We start from the raw sequence: 22396 nt of genomic DNA, 5'->3' as shown, positions 1-22396 counted from the left end.
AGAGTTTATGAATATATTAGAGGATAGATACAAGTTGATATAAAACAATGTTATCACAATATGGATGGGCATTAAGACATGTTTAAATTCAATGATATCAATAACAAATGAAAAGAGAAGTGTAAACACTCATTTATAATAAAACACAACGACAGACATTATTATTTAATGATATAAATATAAGTTACAGGCATCCAAAAGATTTACTTTTTGTCTCAGAAAAGATCTCCTGATTGTCTATCAAACTCTTCATGAGGACAATTGAAGTTCAGTAATACATGTTAAATGTAAGGGTTAAAGAAAAGCTTGCATAAATGTTACAGTCCTTTTTCTAGTGGAGGACTTAACTTCATTTTTTAATGAAATACAAGGTTTAATATTTCAGCAGCAACATCAACATCATCATATTCAAACTTCCTTTGAGTGAAGGCTCAAATCTTCTCTTGCAAAAGCCCTGCGCAGTGCTTGTATGCCTCCATAAGGTCGAAAACTTGTGGCTTCCCAGGCCTGATGGAGATCAGCTAGTCTTTGGTACTCAAAAAGAACATGGGACACAGTTTCCTCTTCCTCACTGCAGTTAGGGCACCAGGAGTCAAAAGTTTTGCCTGAGCCATGCGAAATGTGAACCAATGGGACTAACCAGGAACAGAAAAAATATATATTATTACTTGAGTTATTATGTTTTCAACATCACTGAAAGAGAAAACATTGTAGGTATTTAAGCATAAGGTCACTTCAAAATGGCTGTTGTACATTTTCAATGAAACATTTCTTGCTACCCTCTTATGTTCACTCTCTCCTTTCCTCTTCAAATGTGTCATATTGTAAAAGTTCTTCCAGATCAAATCAATAAAATTACACAATTACATGAACTGTAAATCTTGTAAACTGTCATTTTAAATTTAGATCAAAGTTATTGTAAAATATTCAGGCAGCTTAAAAGAAATGAGAAAAACTGAGCAATAACTAACTAGCAGTAAGTAAGCAAAATTCAATCATCAACAAATGTATAATGTACACTTAAGTATTCTCACTGCAGAGATATTGAACAGAAAAAAAAAACTCTATGACATCCAAAACAATAAACATAGAAAATGAAATTGAACCAAATGAAAATGTCAAAAAGTGTTCACCCAATAATATACAATTATAAATGTGCAACCAAAATAAAATATTAGAAAAGAAAAACAAAATTAAGATGTCATTTTATTAGACAGGCTTTGCATTTAACCTTATCAAACCTTTTAACAAATAATAATTTGACTAAAATAATAAATTGTTTTGTTGTTTTTTAATCAAAGTCAAGTGAATCTTTTAAACTTTTCACAACTTTTCGCAAAAACTATTTCAACCATTTTAAAATGAGAAAAAATGGGTGAACAAATGTATTATCCCAATAATAAGAAATAAGAGACAATTTAATAAGCAAAACCATACGTATGTGAAGGTCAGGGTAAAATGTCATACAAATAAAGATAAAAATGAAATGTATGAATGTGTGAGTGTTTTATTGCAGCTTTGTATAAATATGTGTTATTCAAAACATATAAAAACATGTATATATTAGATATACTTTTAAATAAATACCAATGAATACACAGACAAATGTAAAGATGAATGAATCTGGGAGTTAATGATGAATCCATGAAAGTAAGTTTGACAAAACTTTATAAAATGATTTGATTCTTGTAGCAGCCGTTAAGATCTTTATGTGGTAGAACAATAGAGTTGAGAATGATGACCTCAGGAGGAACTTGAACATTCGAACCTGAAAAACAAACAAATACATATTAATTCATTTCACATAGCAATGTATTAGTAGTAAACACAGCCTTTTAATACAATAGTAGTTATCTGGTTAAATGACAGTCATAAGCATGTACAAATGAATTTATCAAGAAAAATATATATAAAATAATGTTTTAAATTGACAATACCTCCTTTATATAACTAAATAAATGCAAGATTTTTAAAAAATTAACCCTTTTTTTTAGTGCACACCATCCCTACTCCCCACACACATGAAAAATCCTGGTTAAAAGAATGTATAAATCTACTAGACTTTATAATATTCTAATGATAGGCAGATAGATCTAGACTTAGAAGACAGTGCACAAAATGTTCCTGAACATTAATTTATTAAACTCTTCATGCAGAAATACCTGAAGAAATAATCTGTTCAAGATAAAAATAAATGAATAGTTCAGTGAAATGTACTATTTTTACCTATTACAGTAATAGAGGGGTTCAATTTGCCATCATCAGAGAACATGCAAGGGATCTCTAGCTTGGCAAAAGGTTTGTTTGGGTTGGGGTCATTAGGGGTCCCCTCTATTCTTGTCCACACACCAACAGTGCTATGCCAGCCCACAATGCTGTGCAGGATGCAGCAGTGTGCCTGTTGAGCAGAGAAAGTCAGAGAAATAAGTTAAACTGTATTACAACAGTACATTCTATAAGCAGATCAATGAGATAACTAAAGAATTGTTGCAATTAAATTTAGGGTTTAACATTCTAATGGATGACCAAAAATAAAAAAATACAAAGAGATACTACTCCTACCTGAAGAGTGGCGCCTTCTAGGATGATTGTCTCCCTTACTCTGACACCTTCCCCAACAGTGACACCTTTACCAATGGTGACATTTGGACCAAGCTACACAAAACAAACAAAAGAAAGCAACAACAAATTTTACAATGCTCTTCAAAATAATATAATGAAATTATGTATTTGTTTTTTTTTTCATTTCCTAATGTTTCCAACACACCTCATCAGCATGCGTGCTCAAAACCTTTGACTTGGAAGCCAAGCAACCAAACACTGGGCTACTTTACCCTTATAACATTACAAGGATGACATACTGGTTATGCCCTTTGATATATATTGTTTATTCTGACAGAAACACCCCCTCCTTTTTTTATCTTCCAATAAATGATCCACATTTTAACAACCCCCCTAACAAATTTTCTAGCCCCAATTTTTTTTTATCCTGCACATCATAATGTTATCTGACATATACTTTTGACTTGAATTGGAATGACCCACTTTATACACCAGACACAAACACGCTTACTTTTCAACCATAAATTCTAATATCACTTTAACTATTATGCCCACCCCCTTAGTCATAACAAAAAATGTGTCCTATGTACAATCTATGACTCTTCTTTAGTTTCTCAATTTATTATCGAAATACGGCATGGCCAATATAAAAGAGGTCATAGTCATGCTGTATGTGATATTTGAATCGAGCAATTGAGAGGGGTCCATTGATGTCCAGCATCTTTTATCTTGGCTGCCTTTGACTTAAAATATGCTATGTTGATTTTCAACTGGAATCGACTACTCACCACCATTTTCATACATTTCAGCCCTTTTTTAATTAATTAATTATTTATTTAAAAGCCTATTAAGCTATTAATACAGATCTTTTAAGGAAAACACATTGCTAATAATTCAATAAGTGAAATTGATCTCCAAGCATTGTAGGAAATCTCTAGATAAGCAATTTAGTTTTCTAGATATGTAATTTGATTTGCTACATACATAATTTGATTTGCTATATAAGTAGTTTTATTTATTAGATAAGTCATTTAACTATGTGATGCATGTACTTGACAGAGAGAACAGTGTTTCCAAAACTTAGATGAGATTTAGCAATGAAAAAAAAAAGATATTAAAAAAAGGGGAAAAGAAGTATGCAAAAAAATAATAAAGAAAAAACAGAAAACTCCCCCCCCCCCAATCCCCTTCTAACAACCCAAAAAAGTTAATGATGTAATTATTACCACAGCTGTTGGATGCACGATGGCAGTCGGGTGAATGAAGACATCTCCTATGATCTTGGGCAAGCCCTCTCCATTCTTAGCCAGGCGCTCTGGATGTTTGTCTCTATAGATTGCCAAATAGTGTCTGTTGGCATAAACAGCAGCCCTAATGATGTATTTAAAGATATTTATTTCTTTTGGCAAGCTTTGGAAATTAGTTTAAAAATGAGATCTACACCTACTTGATCATTTGTATCATACAAAAGTAGCAGCTCAGACCTTGTTTAACAGGCGATTGCTTTTAAGTTTCTCTTAAATTTTTTTATATGTATGTTAATACAAACAATATAGACAAACATGTACACACATACACATATTCTATCCTGTGGCATTGTATTTAAGTACATATACATATATATCTTTTTTGTAATGTCAGACCGTTTGATCAGTTCCTTTTTGTTTATATTTCTTCAATCTTGCTCATTAAAACTGTTGAATGTGAATGCAAAACAGTTTGTACATTTTATTATAAAAGATCAAGAGTTAGCATCGCAACTATTTTGAGCATGATACATGTGTGAAATTGAATCTTCAGTGGCATTTTTAGTTCTGCGACAGTTGGGCAGATGCAAAGACAGTTTAAAACCAATAACAGCTTTTCCCCATAATAGCTGCAAAAATTGTCATGACAATACTAACTTAAACAAACCTATAACATTAGTGGATAAATGCATTGTGACTGTACAAACCCAGCAGACTTGATCTGGCTCCAGAATCTGCTAGTAGAGTAAACAAACAAGGTGCCAGACCCTGCCATTGGAATGAAGATGTCTTGTTCTAGCCTGATGACTTCCTTGCTAGGGGTCAGATAGTCAAAACTGAAGGAATAGAGCAAGTGTAGATATTTAGAGGCCAAATCTTACAAGAGTTCTATTGAATAAATATTAAAGTGTAGTTAGAGGGCTATTCAAAAATACTGTGTGGCCAAAACAATATTGAAACAGTATAAAGTCTAAGCATTTGGTTCACAATGTATACAGTGGACATAGTACAGGAGAAGGGTTTTGTTTTGACAAATGGTTACAGAGGATAATTTATGACCAGCAAAATGAATGGGATTACACTTTTTTAGCAACAAAAATGAGCCATTCAGATGGGGGATAGACTTCTGATTGCTCTGTTCATCAACCAAGCAAGCAATCTACCACTCACTCTAGGGTCAATTGAAGTTTACCTTAAGAGGATCATAATTTACATATGTTATCACTGATACCTATGTAATTATTTTATTTTTCAGTGATGGCATTATCTCATATTTAAATTAAACCTTTGAAATCACAAACATTAATAGAAGCTACAAGAGAAAAAACAATAATAATGAATAAACTAAATAAAATAGTTAATTTTATAGAAACTAAAAGATTTGGACCTTCAACTTTACACTGTAATAACCAATGCACAGATGTGATTTAAATGTTAAAAACACACACACACACGAATAAAAAACTAAAAAAACTATTACCAAATTGTTAAAATTCACCATTATTTTTAAGGAATTTTTTTTAAATCTGATATTTGTTTATAAAAAATGCACAAATTCTAAGGGGTACACAGTGACTTTAATAGAACCATGGCAATATTTCAGTTTCATAATTTAAATAACTTCTAATCATTAGACACAATGCAATACGACAAGATGAAATATTAAGAAGACTGAGACTTATTAAGCAGTCAAGAAAATTGTGAAAGGAAACATTTGTTTATATTCACTTTTCAATCTAATAGAGACAATAGTTTGACAAATAGGAAGACAAAAGGATTCATAAAGAAGAAAAAAGACAAAGCAAGCAAATTTTGGTTTCAACATGCTTTTAGAACTGGAAACTTTACAGCATTCTGAGAGAGTTAAACTTTCTCTGGATCAAAAACTTAATTTGATTGTCATATATACTTCAAGGCGTCCATTCAGTGCTGAAGTGTATACAAAAGAGATACATGGACTCGTGTAATAGGACAGACTTCAGACTAACAAATGCACTTCTATTAATGCTATAAAAAGTCTTGCACCATATAATGCTTTTTAAACTATTACTCATCTATGAGAACAAATAATCTTATAATTCACAAATAATATAGATAGTGACTAAGGTCAAAATTGAGCGCATAGCTTGTTTTTTTTATTTAAATTCAATTATTAATCTTTGTTCAAATATAAAATTTTTCTTGTGGCCAGTTAAGAAAAAAATAATTAATTTTAAGAGAGTTTCTCAAAGTAATTAAAATTTGAATAATTAGAAATAAATAGAAATGTCCAAACTACAAACAATAAAAAATGTTTTCATTAATATTTTTTTTTCACCTCAACAGATAGTAAGCCTAGAACAATTCAATGTTGAAAATAGAAAAACATGTTGTTGTTTGAGTAAGCATTAACACTGCTTAACAATTAAGTCCATTAACTTAAAACTTGGTCAGAATGGGTCACATATGCTAATTATAACTTTTAGACAAAAATACTGATCTTTAGTTAACACTACACTGAACATGAACACTTGATTGACAGCATTTGCTAGCATTCTGACTAATGGGTCATAGAAACAGAAATAGTACACATGTCACAGGAAAACTTTAGTTCAATTCAACATTTTATATCAAACAGAAACAAAGTTAACTTCACCAGGGATTTTTCTACTAAAGGAAATATTTAATTGTAAAAAAAATTAATTACCACTTCCATATATTATTGAGTAGATAAAAAAATATTATTTCTTGTTAATTTAACATTCTTTAAAAGTATAAAATCCATGTAAAATGTTTTAAAACTTAATGGTGTAATTAAATAATGCCCAAAATGTATTTCTGTATTTCATAGCACCTACAGTGTAAAAGTAGAAAGCTTTCTTACAACAATTATGTTCTAGGTTAAGAAAATAACTAAATAATTTTTTTACTGAGAAAAATAGAAAGGATCTGCTACTTGAATCAAAGCTGGTATATTAAAATGTATTTATCAGTTTAAAAAAAACACCACCACTTTAATCTATTCCATTACCTGAAAGAAACATTGGGTTTAAGACTACATGGACAACTTTCAGTCACAAGCAATCAATTACCTTTATCTGAATTAACTCTTGTAACTGTCTCATGAATTGGTGCCTACATTCATACATAAAATTAGCATGTGATGATCCCACACTGAAGTCAGATTTCTGTCTGTTCTAGTTCATTACTAGTATGAACACACAATACTATAAGCTCTAGCCAATTTATTCTGAGCTGCTGCTTTTAAACCAGTTCTATTAGCTGCACAGCACCTTAAACAACTAAGAGTCTTATTGCTTTAAAAGCTGTTTTCAAAACCTAAGAAAAAAATAAATAAAGTACCCCTTTCAGACCTACGATCTATACCGCAGATAACATAAAGATCATCGGTTTCTATTGCAGGCGGTTAATGAGGTGTCATGACCAGCGCAAAGGCTAACTGCCTTTACCTTCTCTAACTAATGTCAGGTACCCATTTAGAGCTGGGTGGACTTGAAATTTAATAAATTAAAAAAGATTTGAACCGAAGACCCCCTCGGTTTGGAAGCCAAATGCTCTACCACTCAGCCACCACCCCTCATTAGAAAACATAAATTGTCTTTTTTTTTTTTTCAGATGTAATCTTGTAAATGTTAATCCTTTGATAAAACTTTTAAAAACAAAATCTCAAAGTCATTAAGTTAATACAACTATTTTTTTTATAAACGCAGGCCACTGATTTTTTATTTCTATATTTCTACCGATTCTTGTCATATGTCCTTTTCATTATTAAGCAAATTTGATTGGTCCATCAACAAAATTTATCCACCTACACTTGATTTAAATATGAAACCATTGTAAACCTGAATAGCCCTAGGCATATATTTATATAAATGCAAAAGTATGATGGCCCTTTCTATCCCGACATAAATTTTCATGAAATAAATGTCTAGGAAATCTAATTCAAATGCATGCTAATGTATGCTTGACAACATTCTAATTTAGTAGTTAGACAAATATCATGCAAGAAACAGTAAAACTAAACACATAGTTTTGTTCAACATGATGTCACAAACAACATGAGATTTGAAAACTGCATTCCATCAATAACTTTAATTTTGGCGAAAAAAAAGAAGCTTAATATGCAAACCTACCCTGAGTATCTTGTATTCATATCACAATAGCTGTAAATATTATGTACACATTTTTTGCGGGGGCTTTTTTTTAAAAATTAGATCAACATAACAATATAAATTTAAATATTGATGAGATCAATAAGAAATATGTAAATTGCAACTAAAAAAACAAACAAATAAGGAGCAAAAAAAAAGAAGATATATTGGTGTCAGAAGAATGTGCTTAACTATAAACAAAAAAATTATTATATTCAAATAACACAATAACTTAATTGAGCTGATTGAACCAGTATTTACTTATTTAACTTGTCCCATTTTTAAAACATAAATGAACGAATCTCATATCAAATATCTCTAGCAAATTAATGCAGAAAAAAAGAAACATATGACTTGAAACACTAAAAGGAATATTTAAAAAAATTAAAAAAAAGGACTAAAAAAAAGACTAATTTGTCTCAAGAAGATGCTTGACTAGAAGAATATATGGTTTATTGCAGGTTAAAATTAGAGTTGATGTCACCTAATAAACATTGATCAATCTCAAAAGATTGAAAAAAAAAAAAAAATTTTAACCAAAAGAAAAAAAACTGTTTAACAGCTAACATTATAATTAGCACCATAAAATCATACAAAGTATATAAATATATAGAAAGCTGCACTTTGAGAACTAGCCATAGATAAAAGATATAGTCATTATTTTAAAACAAGCATAGACTTACTTGTAATTGTCTTCCAAGTTCTTTTTAAATGTCACTTCTAATATTTTGAAGATGTTCGGGGTGAACAAGTATATCCCACAGTTGATTGTCGTACTGACAAAGGTTTCAGGTTTCTCTGCATAGTGCAAGATCTGCATAAAAAAAAGATAGTTATTTTGTACTGACTATGATATATCTCACACTTGCCACTGGAACTGAAGGTGTAGTCTCAACATAAATAAATGTTAAAAGATCAAATAATGGGACATGGAAGTTAAATAAAAGGAGTGATGCTTATTAATGAAATAAAGACAGAAAAGGGTGAATAAGGATGTCGTGAATGGCGTATCCAATACTAAACAATTGACCTTTTTAGGGTGAAGACGTCCATTTAAAAAATGTATCATGGCATTATTAATCGTATATGTTACACAATATGTTAAAAAAAAAATTAGCAGTCGATTAGATATGATTTGAACGATGATAAGAGGATTGTAAAATGTACAAGTTTCGGATGTTCTATCAGAGTTCAAGATAATTTACTTTCTAGACCAAACCTCCAGCAGGATGGTGGGGGATGGCAGCAGGCAAGGTATGAACCCAGGACCATGGAGAAGTCCAGCACAAATACCAAGTGTCATGGATGAATGTCTGTGTGTATAATTGTTTTTACTTCCATATGTCAAATGGAAGTGTTTTATTTTTAGACAACGACAGAGGCCAGTGTGTGATATATGCTATCAAGAGTAATAAAGTTTCTGTGTTCGTCTTGACAGAGTTATTAAGTCTTTGGTATTACAGCTGAACCCAGGGACACCTAGAAATAGTAGAAAGCTGTAACACCAAGCAACCAGGCAGCCATCCTTGACCAGGCAGCCATTGCTGTCTGCTCAAGTGGGAAAAGGTAGCAAACATAAAATGGTGAAAAGATTACTTCATTCAATCTAATTATTGCTTAAACAAACTTAAATAAAAAAAAAGTTTACCTCGTGTGTATCTTTGTTCTCTACCATACAGCCATACAACAAAGATTGCTGTCTAGTTGCCTGATGATACAAAAAAAAAACAGATAAATACTGGGAGCTATTATCTCTTTCCCAATATCACAAATCCCAAACAAAATTAAGGCAAAAACTTGAAAGAGAAAGATTTTTATTCTTCATGAAGTTATTTATGAACAGGCCTTAAAGAAACTAAGGGAAGAAGACATCAACATCCACATCTCATGCTAAAAAAAGACTAAGTATGGAAGAAAATACAAAGACAAAAGAAACTAATCAACACAAGTTACACTAATGGTGCAAATAATTGCAGGAGAAATGAAGTCAAATATTTATTATTCATTTACTAGTTTAAAATCATTTGTATCTTTCCCTTATCAATATTCAGTCACCATAAAAGGTCACTTATTCTATAAATATTCTGACTGAAAAGCAACCAAGTGAAGAGAATAACCTAACCTCTGTGCCGAGGATTGTACCATAAGCCTCTGGACCATGCTCTCTTTGGAACCTCAACATTTCCACCAAAGGGAAGTCGCCGCAGACATCAGCATTCATGACAAAGAACATCTCTGGACTGCCTGTTAAGATTTGATCTCTGAAGTGATACAACCCTCCAGCTGTGCCAAGTGCAGTGTACTCTTGGAGATACCTGAGAAAATGACCCATAATGCATTTAATAAATCAATCATATCGCCCTTCAACTTGTTTATTACATGGTGGCAATAATTTGTCATCAGTGCATCTAAAATAATGAAATGCCCATGTATTTTAGTGAACTGATAACTTCAAATATCCCTCAGTTTGTTCTGAAGATTCATCTATTGTGCCAAATTCCCCCCCCCCCCCCAAAAAAAACAGTTTGAGGACCCTTTCAGTAAATGGGCCTAAAGTTTGGACCTTGTTCCCCATTAAGCTCAGACAAAAATATGCTTCACTACACTCAAAAAAGGAGTGCAGTGGCTGAATGGTTAAGCGCTTGACTGGGTTCAAATCTTGGTGAAGACTGTGATTTTTTTAATTTCAGATTTAAGGGCCCCTGATGTCCCCCAAGTTAAGGTGGTTGGTCGTTGTGCTGGCCACATGACATCCTGCTCATTAACCTGCTCATTTCATTCACCGTTGGCCAAAAAAACAGATGACCTTAGCATCATTTGCCCTATAGATCGCAAGGCCTGAAAAGGAAACTTTTACTTTTACATTCAAGAAAAAAATAAGACCTGCTTGATCAAAACTTATTTAGATTGAGTCTTGTTTTTTAACTCATTTTATATGTTGGCTATATCCTTATAGAGATAAAAGCCAATGTAAGATTTGCTAAATAAATTAATAATAATTAAAAATGACTTATCTAAACTAAGTGACCTACCTAATCTGAATCTGAAACTCCAGCTGTGCTTGCATGATGAATTTATTGAGGGCATCATTAGGTTGATAAAAGCCTATCACTAATATTTCTCGCACTTCTGGAACCTTGAGATAAATGAGAGCTCAATTAATATTTTTCTTAAAGTAAATATCAAAATGAAACATGGAAGTGAATATCTTTAACATAATATTGTTTTTAGAAGTCGTCGTCAAAATTCTTTTTGTGATATCAAACTAATTTTCCAGACAAAATAAGGATAGTCATTTTTCAGTTAGCGAATAATTGGTAAAATTAGTAAAATCTTAGTTGACAAGAGATTTTTTTTCCTTTTAAAAAATGTTATGTTGAACATTTAACAATGAATAGATTACTAGCACACAATTTTTAGAACATACTTTAAAAAAATATATAAATGGAAAGAGATTTAAAAATTCAGATTTATTTTAGATTTTAGATACAAACTTTGTTTTTCTACATAAGTGGATAAAAATAGATATCTTACTTTACTGCAAGCTTCAATGTGATGATAAATAATTGGGAAGCCAGCCACAGGAAACAATGGTTTTGGAAGCTCTAAAGATAGTGGCCTGAATCTGGTACCTGTAAAAAAAACAACTAATTCAAATTAATAATATTTTACACATAGATTTTTATGTTGTAATCCTACTTTATAATAAAAAAATTTTAAATCTGTGCAGTAGTGGAAAACATTAAATAACTTTCTAATCTCTATTGCAAGTCTTGCGTAGTCCACAATTGAGGCTGGTTAAAGAATAGAACTCCCACTTAAAAAATCTGAAGTTTTAGAGAGTTAAACTTTCTTGCAATACCATGTGCACTGTGCAAACAGCTTACTCATGTTGACAAACTTCAAACCTTACAAGGGAAATCAACTTACTATTACTTTGTATATATACATAAATAAATGCCATATGATCTATCTTGCATTTCATTGTAAGCCAATAAAAGCAGCATTTTGAAAATCAACAAAGAAGACATGCAAGAACTTCAGGAAAAAAAAAGATTTTAATAGCAGCACATGAGCTATTATCAAACCACTGTGAAGGACTGTCATTGCCTGACAATTGGTTTAAAGACACGTGCCATCAGGGACAACATTGTTAGCCAAAAGGAGATCCTAACAACTTTCTTTTGACACACACACTGATATTTATATGATTTTCATGCTCAGCTCCCTAAGACCTTTTTATTTCCCTATATGTTGAAACAGGGTTTTTAAGTTGTTCAGGATCTGACTAACACATTTTGGGATGAAACAAGGAATGAATCCCTCATGCTTATTTATAAGTAACATATTTGCATTTGCTTTAAAATGCAAGATTCCAGGCAGAAGAAAAGAAACACTTGCGAAAAGAGCTATATTTTTTTTTCAAATTAGAAGTTAGATGAACTTAAAGGACAGAAATTTGAAATTTAATAAGCTCACACAAAGGTAAATAGATCTAAATCCTGCTCTTTTCAGTATCAATAGTTTCAAAGATAGTGATGTAAAATTCTTCACATTTTTGATGACATGTTTCCAACACAATAACCAATCACTTTTCTTCAGTAATCATTAGAACTGGGAAGTCAGCGGGCATACAGGAGTTAAACTTACATTCAGTTTCCCAGTTAACCAGTTTAACATTAGTTCACTAGCCCACATGACAAATGTTTCTTACAAGTATAATCAAACAAAGATATTAAGAAATAAATTATCTTAATGTAACAGGTAAAAAAAAACTCATGGTAACAAAATAATCCTTAAGGCTCAAATTGTAGGAGGTGCAGTGGCTGAGTGGTAAACTGCTTGGCTTCTGAACTGGGGGTCCTGGGTTTAAATCCTAGTGAAGACTGGGATTTTTAATTTCTGGATTTTGGGCACTTCTGAATGCACCAGGTCTAATGGATACCTAACATTAGATGGGGAAAAGTAAAGGTGGTTGGTTGTTGTGCTGGCCACAAGAAACCCTTGTTAACCATAGGCCACAGAAACAGAAAGCCTTTACATCATCTAGACTATAAATCACAATGTCTGAAAGGGGAACTACTTTTACTTACTCAAATCATAACCATTATTTATGTAATCTTTGATCCTTTTGCTATTAGAGCATGGAATGGGTTGCCTGAGTCAGCCTGGAAAACCAATGACTTAGCAGAGTTTTTTAAGTCATTGATTAACATGCATGACTAGATTTACCTAGGGGCATGCATAGAACGTAATCAATTTTTTTTTTGAAGTAGCGTCTGTATTTTGTAAGATTAGATATAGGTTCAAACTAATTGAAACTGTCACTAAAAAATATGGATTTAAAAAAAAAGGAAGGAACGTACAACAAAAAAAAAAGTGATAATGATTAGCAATAAATGTTGGGTCTCAGCTAAACATCACTGCCTGTGTAAACATTTTTTTTTACCTCTATGACAGGTGTTGCTTAAAAAACTAATACAACAAAATAATAAATCAATAGGTTGATCGCCAACTGAATGGACATAATGTAACTAAACCACCTTCTCTAAACAAGTCATTTGGACTTTATCTCACGATAATGCTCATCACAAGTGTTACCAATAGACTTAATTAGTTAAAATTGTAGTAAATGAAAACGTTCAGTTCTCTTTCAGACAAGTAGACCACATTAAGATAATGTGAAAATTTGTGATTAATTGGGTGCCAGCAAAATCTTAAGTTCTCACCGGGCTGATAGTGATATTAAAAATAAATGAATTCTGTTAGTAAATGAGAAAAGAATGAATGATATGGGGAATGTGACCTGAAGATGGAATGAATGATATTGAGAAGTTACTTAGACTTAATCTAGTTGGCCTGCTGATGGAAGTTAGTTTTGTTTTAGTACTGATAAAAGTTATTGCTGCAATGAGGTAGGATAAACTATGTTTCTGATTAAATCCTGAGAATAAGTACATGTGTTATGTATACTAGGAGGTGTGGTGACTGAATGGTAAAGTGTTTAGCTTCCAAACCGAGGATCTCTGATATTCTCTGATTCGAACCCTGGTGATGAGTGGGATTTTAATTTCTGCATCTTTAAGACGCTCCTGAGTCTACCCAGCTCTAAAAGGTACCTGACATTATTTGGGCTAAAGTAAAGGTGGTTGGTCATAGAACTAGTCACATGACACCCTCATTAACCATGAGCCAAAGAAAGAGATGACCTTTATCTGCCACATAGATCACAAGATCTGAAAGGGGAAAATTTACTTTATGTATAACTAGCCTAGCATTACCCGCGGCCTGTGGGTCTAAGTTTGTGTTTACTAATGTAGTGGATTGGATTTAGATGTATGTTAAACTTAGCTAATGATCCTTTGAAGTTATTTCTCTTTCGCTACGAAAATAAAATTAGTTTTGCGAAAATGGGTTTATCCGAAGTCGATACATTCATATCTATTAAAAACGAAAAGAGCGATAGCTTTGTTAAATAAATGGGATTATAAAGAGAACAATTAAACGAAATAATTTTTAGTACGCGATTCATGAATGAATATAGATCTAGGCCTTTTCGGCTTCGCAGCTTTTGTAAACGAATGTAGTCTCTTAAAAATAATGCTTTAGAAAACCAAATTTGAATGTTTATTTGATCAAAATATGAAATGAATGGACTATAATTAGTATGTTCATGTGTTAAAGTATAAAACTATCTGTGCGAAGAGAAGTTTTATCATCTTAGAGTTGAATTAGAGTTTTAGATCTAGGGATGGGATTATAAAGTAAACAATTAAACAAATTAATTTTTAGTAAGCGATTCATTACGGTATTGTCTAATGAAAGAATGTTTGTCAGGAAATCTGCAGTCACAGATATAACGAACTAATTAATTCAAAAAATGCTTTTGAAACACAAAATTGAAGGTTAATTTTATTATATAATAAAATCAATGGATCTTCTTTTGTATTTTCATGTGTCAAAGTAAAAAACTATCTGCGCAAAGTGTATTTCTAAAAATTAGATCTAGGTCTAAATCCTTTCGATCTTTTCTATGTCAACATTGTAGACATGGCCTAGATCCATAAAATACTATAGCTGTAATAGAGTCGGACAACTTTATTTTTTTTTTAGGGTCTTAAGTTTGTTTTAGGGCTACAATACATACACTAAGGTCTAAGTTGGTACCTAAGAAACATTCCTGCCAAGTTTTATCAAGATTGGTCAAGCGGTTTTGATGTCTATAAGTAACATACATACACCTCACATTCTACTTTATAGTATAGATAAGCATTTTAAGTGCTATTATAATTAAATAAAATATCACTTATTGCATTCCTATGAGATTTATGTATTCTTTATCTTGCTGTGCTGATGAATGTATAGTAGTTTACTGGAATGACTTTAGGTATTTTTTAGAACTGTGTTATCTCTGAATGCATGACTAAAAGTATAGAGATGTAAATGATGGCTGATGGATGGCTGCCTGGTTGTGCGGTCTGCGCGCTGGACTGTCGTTCGGATTTATCGACGGTCGAGGGTTCAAACCCTGCCCGCTCCTATCTCCCGTCGTCCTGCGGGAGGTTTGGACTAGGAAGTAAACTATCTTCAACTCTGAAGGAACATCCGAAACACATGTAAAACATTTTACAACATTTTACAAATGATGTAAATATTAATTAATGAATTATTTATTATAAGATAAGAAGAAAGGTGATTTCTATTGTAAGCTATCATTACAACTCGCCTACAATAAAATAATATGTATAGCGAAAAAATGCATTGACATATTTGAATGAGAAATATTGAAACTGATGGGAACTGTTTATACTTTTTAATGTTGAAAATCTCAGGAAAATATTACCACAGAATTATGACCAGTATTTTGTCAGGAAGCTCACAATACAGCTGACCTACAAGTTATTGTTGTGTATGGACAATATGTGTTTGTGCTAGCTCAATTCTATTTAAAGATGGTTTGGATGGGGCAAGATGGAGGTGAATAAGTAATTTGTACATTGAGCTTATCAGCTGGTAAAGAGGGAAAAAAAATTGCTTAACCTGAACGGACAAAGTTATGGTAAAAAAAAAATAAGGAGTTGAAAATCCAAAACTTAGCTGAGAATTATTTATATCTTTTTTTCTACATAAGTTTATAGAGATTTCTATAGCATTTTTTTTTAAAGTTAATAAATATATACCAGATCTAATCTACATAAAAATTATGCTGATCACTTTCTACTAGCTTATCATTATAGATTTAGACATCTCTGTTAAAGGAGCACACTTACTCAAGCTACTGGTCATCAATGGTCTTTAGAATATACAGAGATCAATGAAGAGATTGTAATGATTGAAAAGTCAATTGTAGACATACTAAGTGCCCTAACTTCTCAGACTAAGTCATCTAACTCCCTAAGGCCAAGCCATTACAAAAGTTGTGAAAAATAAAGGACCACTCAGTAAAATTTATGACAGGACAAATTTTCAAGACAAGTGGGACTTCACTTTCAGCTTCATTTAATTATTTAGACTCTATGTTTCAAATTCAAGGGAAACAAAAACTAAACAGGGGAACAGGAATGTAATACCCCATAGCCTATAGATCTAATAGGCTATAGCCACTATAGTGTGACTATAGTGTCTAGGGCCTAAAGCCTAAAGCTATAGATTATTGATCTATGCTATATAGCCTAACCTAAAACTAAGTTTACAAATTAAATAAATAAAAGCATTTTTTTTTCATTTAAGTTTAAGGGGAGAAATTTTGTGGAAAAAATATCATGATGATGCAAGTTAGAAGTCTGAATTCACAATCAATGATCATAATAATCATAATCATATCATACTAATCATAAATCATAAGTGATAGTGACAATGACATAGGACATAGTCATAAGTATAGTATCATGTACTATCATAATCATACTAATCAAATCTGAATCATATAATAATGAATCATACTTCATAGACATACTTAACTCTAACACTAAAGTAAATAAGTAATAAAATACATTAAAATAAATTTACTATAGACTTCTAGTATTATAGCGTATAGATCTAGATCTAATTAGAATCTAGTATAATAATAAAGTAAAATAATAGATCTAGTCAATCTAGTACCGGGTAAGCGGGTAATAGAGTCTACTAGGTCTAGATCTAGATTTAACTACTTAGAATGAAATCTAGAATAAGAATTAGATAAGATAGATAGATCTTTAATTGATTTGATATATACTAGTCTAGTCTATACTTAATTGTCTTAATAAACTAATACTAGTTTCTAGATCTAGAATGTTGAGGACTAAATTTAGATCTATTTTTTTATGTGAAATTTAATGGGAGAAAATCTGAGAAATAGCCTAAAAACTAAAACAGCTTTTCAATACATATTATAAATTAGATAATTTAGATGTTTTATTATAAGTTTGTTTAGATTATGTCTGTATATATAATATATATATATAGATTCAGTATATTTTAAACTTTATAAAAGAGACATTCTGATATCTAATCTTGGCAATTTGACTAATTGTATTGATTTCTATTGCCTCTTGCCTCGCCCCCCCCCCCCCTCCCCAAATATCCAAATATTTTGTAATTTTACATCTGCATTTTTTTTTAAATAAAAAAAAAGGTCAATATTTTTAAAATGTTTTTTAAAGATAACTTTTTCATACTCCAGCTGTTTAAAGTCTCCTTTTAATTTTATGATTAAATATTAAGAAATAAAAACAAGTTCTCGTCAATATTTGAAAAAAATCTAGCTGTTCCCATAGTACAATTTTTAAAAATAAATGTTACAATTTTGAATTGCTTTTTTTCTTTAAAATTATTATTTATTTTTGTAGCAAATAACATGTTTAAAGTTTCTTGAAAATTTGAAATGGTAATATTAATAAATAAAAAAGTTGTGCTTAAATAAGTCAAATTCCGACCAAATTTGTCGGTTCTATTTTTAGCTTCGTCTGGCTGTAAAAGTATAAAAAATAGATTTAGATGAAAGATTTGGGGGTTAAAAAATGATATATAGAACATGTAAAGTCTCCTGAAAATTTGAAATAGAAATATTGACAAATAAAAAAGTTGCGCATGAATTAAGTCAAATTTCGACCAAATTTGTCGTCTCTATTTTCAGCTTCGCCCGGCTGTAAAAGTGTAAAAAATAGATTTAGATCAGTGATTCCCAAAGTGGTCTATATAGACCCCCAGGGGTCCACGAAGACTTCCAAGGGGTCTACGAAAGTGAAAAAATAAATTGGGGGTCTATGAGATGTCCATGGGGGTCTACGATAATGGATTTCATTTCATTTCATTTGTGACTTAAATTTTCACTCCCATTAATGTAATTGTTTCCTAAACTGATATATGATCTGTACCTTAGTTAATCTTTTAAATATTTATCCTGCTATTCAAACGAAAAATGTTTGTATTTAATTTTAATACTTATTTAAATATCTTAATTTTGCCTACATGTAAGTTATGTTTAACAAAAAGAAATGTATATTGTACACCGATGATTATTTAAAATTGGGATTCATTCTTTCCTTGTCAAACAAGCGGTTGCCTAAGTGCCTTTTTATGACGATATGAAACTAATTACACTGGAGGATCATTTGAGACGATGCCACCCTGATAACAAGATAAAAGTTTGAAAAAGATAAGCTCAGAATAGACCCACAAAATCTCTCTTCGACATCATAAAGAAAAGATGATGGTTTGTAAACAACTTACAATATCTCTTTATTTATAGCCAAATACGGAAAATACTTTAGGTAAAACATTAATTTTACCTTCCGTTGAAATAGTTTTAAAAACTGTCTTAGACAAACCTACATCTGATATTATTAAACGAATTTCTTGCAACAATACAGTTCAAGGGAACATCGGTGTTGTCTTTATATGAGAAAAGAGTCCTTGTAATCACAACAAATTTCCGTAAGGATCAATAAAGCAGTCTTAGTCTTAAAAGCTTCTTATGTAATTCTTTTCAAACGACATAAACAGTTTGGGATCAGCGGTCTAGCAGGCCCTGACAGGATGTAGCGCTGTTAGCTGCAAACTGCCCAAGGGTTGCTGGCTCCTTATTTTTCCCCAGGGTTGACTCACAAAACCCATGTTTATAGTTGCAAGACAGCAGAGGTTTTTAATTCAGTTATCCTTCTGCTAGGTGGGTAGAAAGCCAAGGCTAATGAGTCCCGCCTGTCCAAGGCTTACTGGTTTTGGTGCTAGTTACTCACCTTCGCCACTTCTCCTGTTAGTGAAAACAGTTCTGCGGACCCAATATTTGAGCCACACATGAAAGATCAAGAAATACAAGAGAAACTGCTCTTTGTGAAAAAGTTTACAAGAATCCCTAAAGCAAATTAATAAATTAATATTTAATGTTTCAAAGACTACTTTATATAACAACAAATTCCTATATGAAACATAATATCCGTAGCAACGGATGATGAGCCTACAAAAAAAAAAACACTTCCAGTGTGTTCGATGAATCAAGAAATATATATTTTGTTGTTTTATTTGGTTTAAATTTAAATTTTATCAATAAAAATGACATCTGTATAACTTCAAATGCAGCTTTAAATTACTTTTTCACTCTGAGACTCACTACATTTAGAAATTAGTTTTAAAAATGTTGATGAATTTACAAAAATGCAATATAAGTTGAGCTGGGGGTCTACCGAAAATCAGAAACCATGGCAAGGGGTCTACGAGACAAAAAAGTTTGGGAACCACTGATTTAGATGAAAGATTTGGGGGTTATAAAATGATATAAAGAACATGTAAAGTCTCCTGAAAATTTGAAATGGAAATATTGACAAATAAAAAAGTTGTGCATTAATTAAGTCAAATTTCGACCAAATTTGTCGTCTCTATTTTCAGCTTCGCCCGGCTGGAAAAGTATGAAAAATCGGTTTAGATGAAAGATTGGGGTAGTATTACGTTTTAAATAACATACATAAAGTCTTCTGAAAATTTGAACCAAAAATATTGAATAATAAGAAAGATATGCATGCTTTAATAACAAAAAGTCATTTTTCGGGTACCAAAATTTTTTATTGAATACAAAGCCAAAGAAGGAAAAAAAAATAAATACAAAAAAAATCATAACTTTGCTTCTACTTATCATAAAAACATAAATTTGATATTTTTGTAAATGGGACACCAAGCTCTATTTAATGATATCAATTACAAAACAATATGATCAAAACAAATTTTTTTGTTGAAGTGCCTAACTTAAGTTAACTAGACTTAAGGACTTAACTAGATCTAGAGTAGATCTAGATAGTAGATTCTAGACTCTAGTCTAGATCCAGATATATTTCTAAATATATTGGCTAGTAGATCTAGATATTTACCTTTCATAGGACCTCCAACTAGTATGATAGCCTTCAACATCTTCTGCTGTTTATGTATGCAAAGTTGAATAGTTACAGTAGAGTCTAGAATCTAGATCTAGGACCAAAGTTAATTCTAAGACGACTAAAATACTAAGACATGAAGAGAAAGTAACTACGGTCTACCGGCATTCGACACGTAGATTCAAGTGCCTTGAATTATATGCCCCTTATGACCTAGAATCTATTCTAATTCTTGTGCGTGTTGACACTCCCCTTTTAAAACAAAAAATCGATAATGCCCCTCAAATGCGTCAAATAGATCTAAATATAGAGCTATCAATGATACAATAGGAGTCGTCTATAGTTTGTGCATCACTATTTATGTGTGCAAAAAGGTGTTTTTTTTTATTTTTTATTTTAGCACAACTAGACTTTCGACACGCCCATAATGTATCCAACTATGCAAAATGTAAAGGTCAGTGATCCCTTGTTTCCAAGATAAACAATATGTGGGTAAACGTCTTATCTGCCGTGTTATTTCTGATTGGCGCGTTTCGAATGAAATCAATGGAATTAATTTCTTGATAGATATCTATATATAGATCTAAATTCTATCCATGGGCGTAGCCTGGTTGGGGGGGGGGGGGGTCGGAATTCAGTGACTGATTTTTTTGCTTTGATTTTGTTTATTTTAGGTGCGATTTTAATACTAAATCATCACTTGCCCCAGTGCAGCCAAGTGGGTTTTGAGTTTAAAACCCCCTACCAGGGCCGGGTGTTGCAGTTAAATCCCCTTCTTCTGTAAACAAAAAAATGCAAACGACAATCCCCAAATTCCAAGAGCATAGCTATAAAAGATTTTTATTTAAAAACCCCCTCCGAAATTAACGATAAACCCCCTCTTCAAATAAGACTATATTATCCATTTTCAGTCACCAGATTCTATATATGAGCGTATATATATAGCCAATAGGGGTTTTGTGCTTAAAACCCATCTCCAGCGGAGTTTGCTGCTAAAAACCACCTCTTCAATATTAAAAAAAAAAGCAAATTACACACTCAAAATGATATGAGCGTTGCCAAAAGGGTTTTGAATTCAAAGCCCCCTTCAGCGGGGTTTGAAGCAAAGAAATACCTCTTCAATTAAAAAAAAATAAAAAAATTACGCACTCAAAATGCGGTGAGCGTAGTCAAATGGGGTTTTGAGTTTAAAACCTCCTTCAGCGGGGTTTGAAGCCAAAAATAGCTCTTCAATATAAAAAGCAAATTACGCAAAATTCTATGAGCGTAGCCAAAGGGGTTTTGAGTTTAAACCCCCCTTATTTTATTGATTCTTGTGTTGTTGGGTAAAAGAAATAATTGTGCAAAATTTTAGCCTAATCTAAGATAGGGTGTGGGAGAAATAACGTGTACAAACTTTTTACCGTACAGAGAGTGAGTCGATATAACCTTCGTAAAAATGTTCCCGGCAAGACGTCTTACTTAGGCCTAACACGAAGATGATCTAATGGCGATCACGCCATTCTCATGCCCATTACAGACGTACGCGCGCTACATGCAACTCGAATGTTCTCACATAATAGTATTGGCTAGTGTTGCCTCCTTCATTATTAGACTTCATTTGATCCTAGCTAATGTTTTTTAAAACAAATGAAGTGTCCTCTATTGCAAGGAACACTTGCCTATATCGGCCTGTCATTTTTTACTTAAACCTTTTTGTTTTTAATTGCGCTCTTCTAACTTACAGTCGAACATTCCGAGTCACCAGCCACACGAGGAGGAACATTCCGAGTCACCAGCCACACGAGGAGGAACATTCCGAGTCACCAGCCACACGAGGAGGAACATTCCGAGTCACCAGCCACACGAGGAGGAACATTCCGAGTCACCAGCCACACGAGGAGGAACATTCCGAGTCACCAGCCACACGAGGAGGAACATTCCGAGTCACCAGCCACACGAGGAGGAACATTCCGAGTCACCAGCCACACGAGGAGGAACAAACCCGCAGTGCAAAGCCCTTAGCCTCCTTGATTGACTAATTAGATGTACCGGTACTTAGAATGTGACAATCTCCTTCTCATAATGGTATTGACCAGTGCTGCCACTTTCT

At 32.2% G+C, this 22396-nt stretch overlaps 1 protein-coding gene across 2 annotated transcripts; it reads right to left on the bottom strand.

Annotated features, from left to right (window-relative positions):
* Positions 1-459: 459 nt before the first annotated feature.
* LOC106057273 (mannose-1-phosphate guanyltransferase alpha-B-like) lies at positions 460-20678 on the bottom strand. Of its 2 annotated transcripts, XM_013214398.2 has the most exons (12): positions 20302-20678; positions 11495-11592; positions 10993-11096; positions 10083-10275; positions 9609-9668; positions 8644-8774; positions 7943-7972; positions 4517-4645; positions 3789-3933; positions 2563-2655; positions 2227-2398; positions 460-1768 (listed from the first exon to the last, which is right to left on the bottom strand). In XM_013214398.2, exons 1-12 carry the CDS (start codon positions 20339-20341, stop codon positions 1668-1670), a joined length of 1296 nt encoding a protein of 431 aa, XP_013069852.2. In that variant the 5' UTR covers positions 20342-20678; the 3' UTR covers positions 460-1667. The 2 variants fall into 2 exon arrangements, with proteins under 2 accessions (XP_013069852.2, XP_013069853.2); XM_013214399.2 differs by lacking the exon at positions 7943-7972 and having other exon boundaries at positions 20302-20671.
* Between the last annotated feature and the right edge of the window lie 1718 nt (positions 20679-22396).

The sequence above is a fragment of the Biomphalaria glabrata genome, chromosome 16 (assembly GCF_947242115.1).
Source record: "Biomphalaria glabrata chromosome 16, xgBioGlab47.1, whole genome shotgun sequence".
In the NCBI taxonomy this organism is placed as follows: Eukaryota; Metazoa; Mollusca; class Gastropoda; family Planorbidae; genus Biomphalaria; species Biomphalaria glabrata.
Note: the sequence above shows the minus strand (reverse complement) of the source record. Positions and strands in the feature narration are given on the sequence as shown.

Bases quoted from the DNA above. Each gene is read 5' to 3' on its own strand.
- LOC106057273 (XM_013214398.2), bottom strand. From the start codon at position 20,341: ATGTTGAAGGCTATCATACTAGTTGGAGGTCCTATGAAAG. The intron at 11,097-11,494 runs GTAAGATATCTA...ATTTATCTCAAG, and splicing joins ACATTGAAGCTTGCAGTAAA to GTTCCAGAAGTGCGAGAAAT. The intron at 2,656-3,788 runs GTAATAATTACA...TGTTTTGTGTAG, and splicing joins TCGTGCATCCAACAGCTGTG to CTTGGTCCAAATGTCACCAT.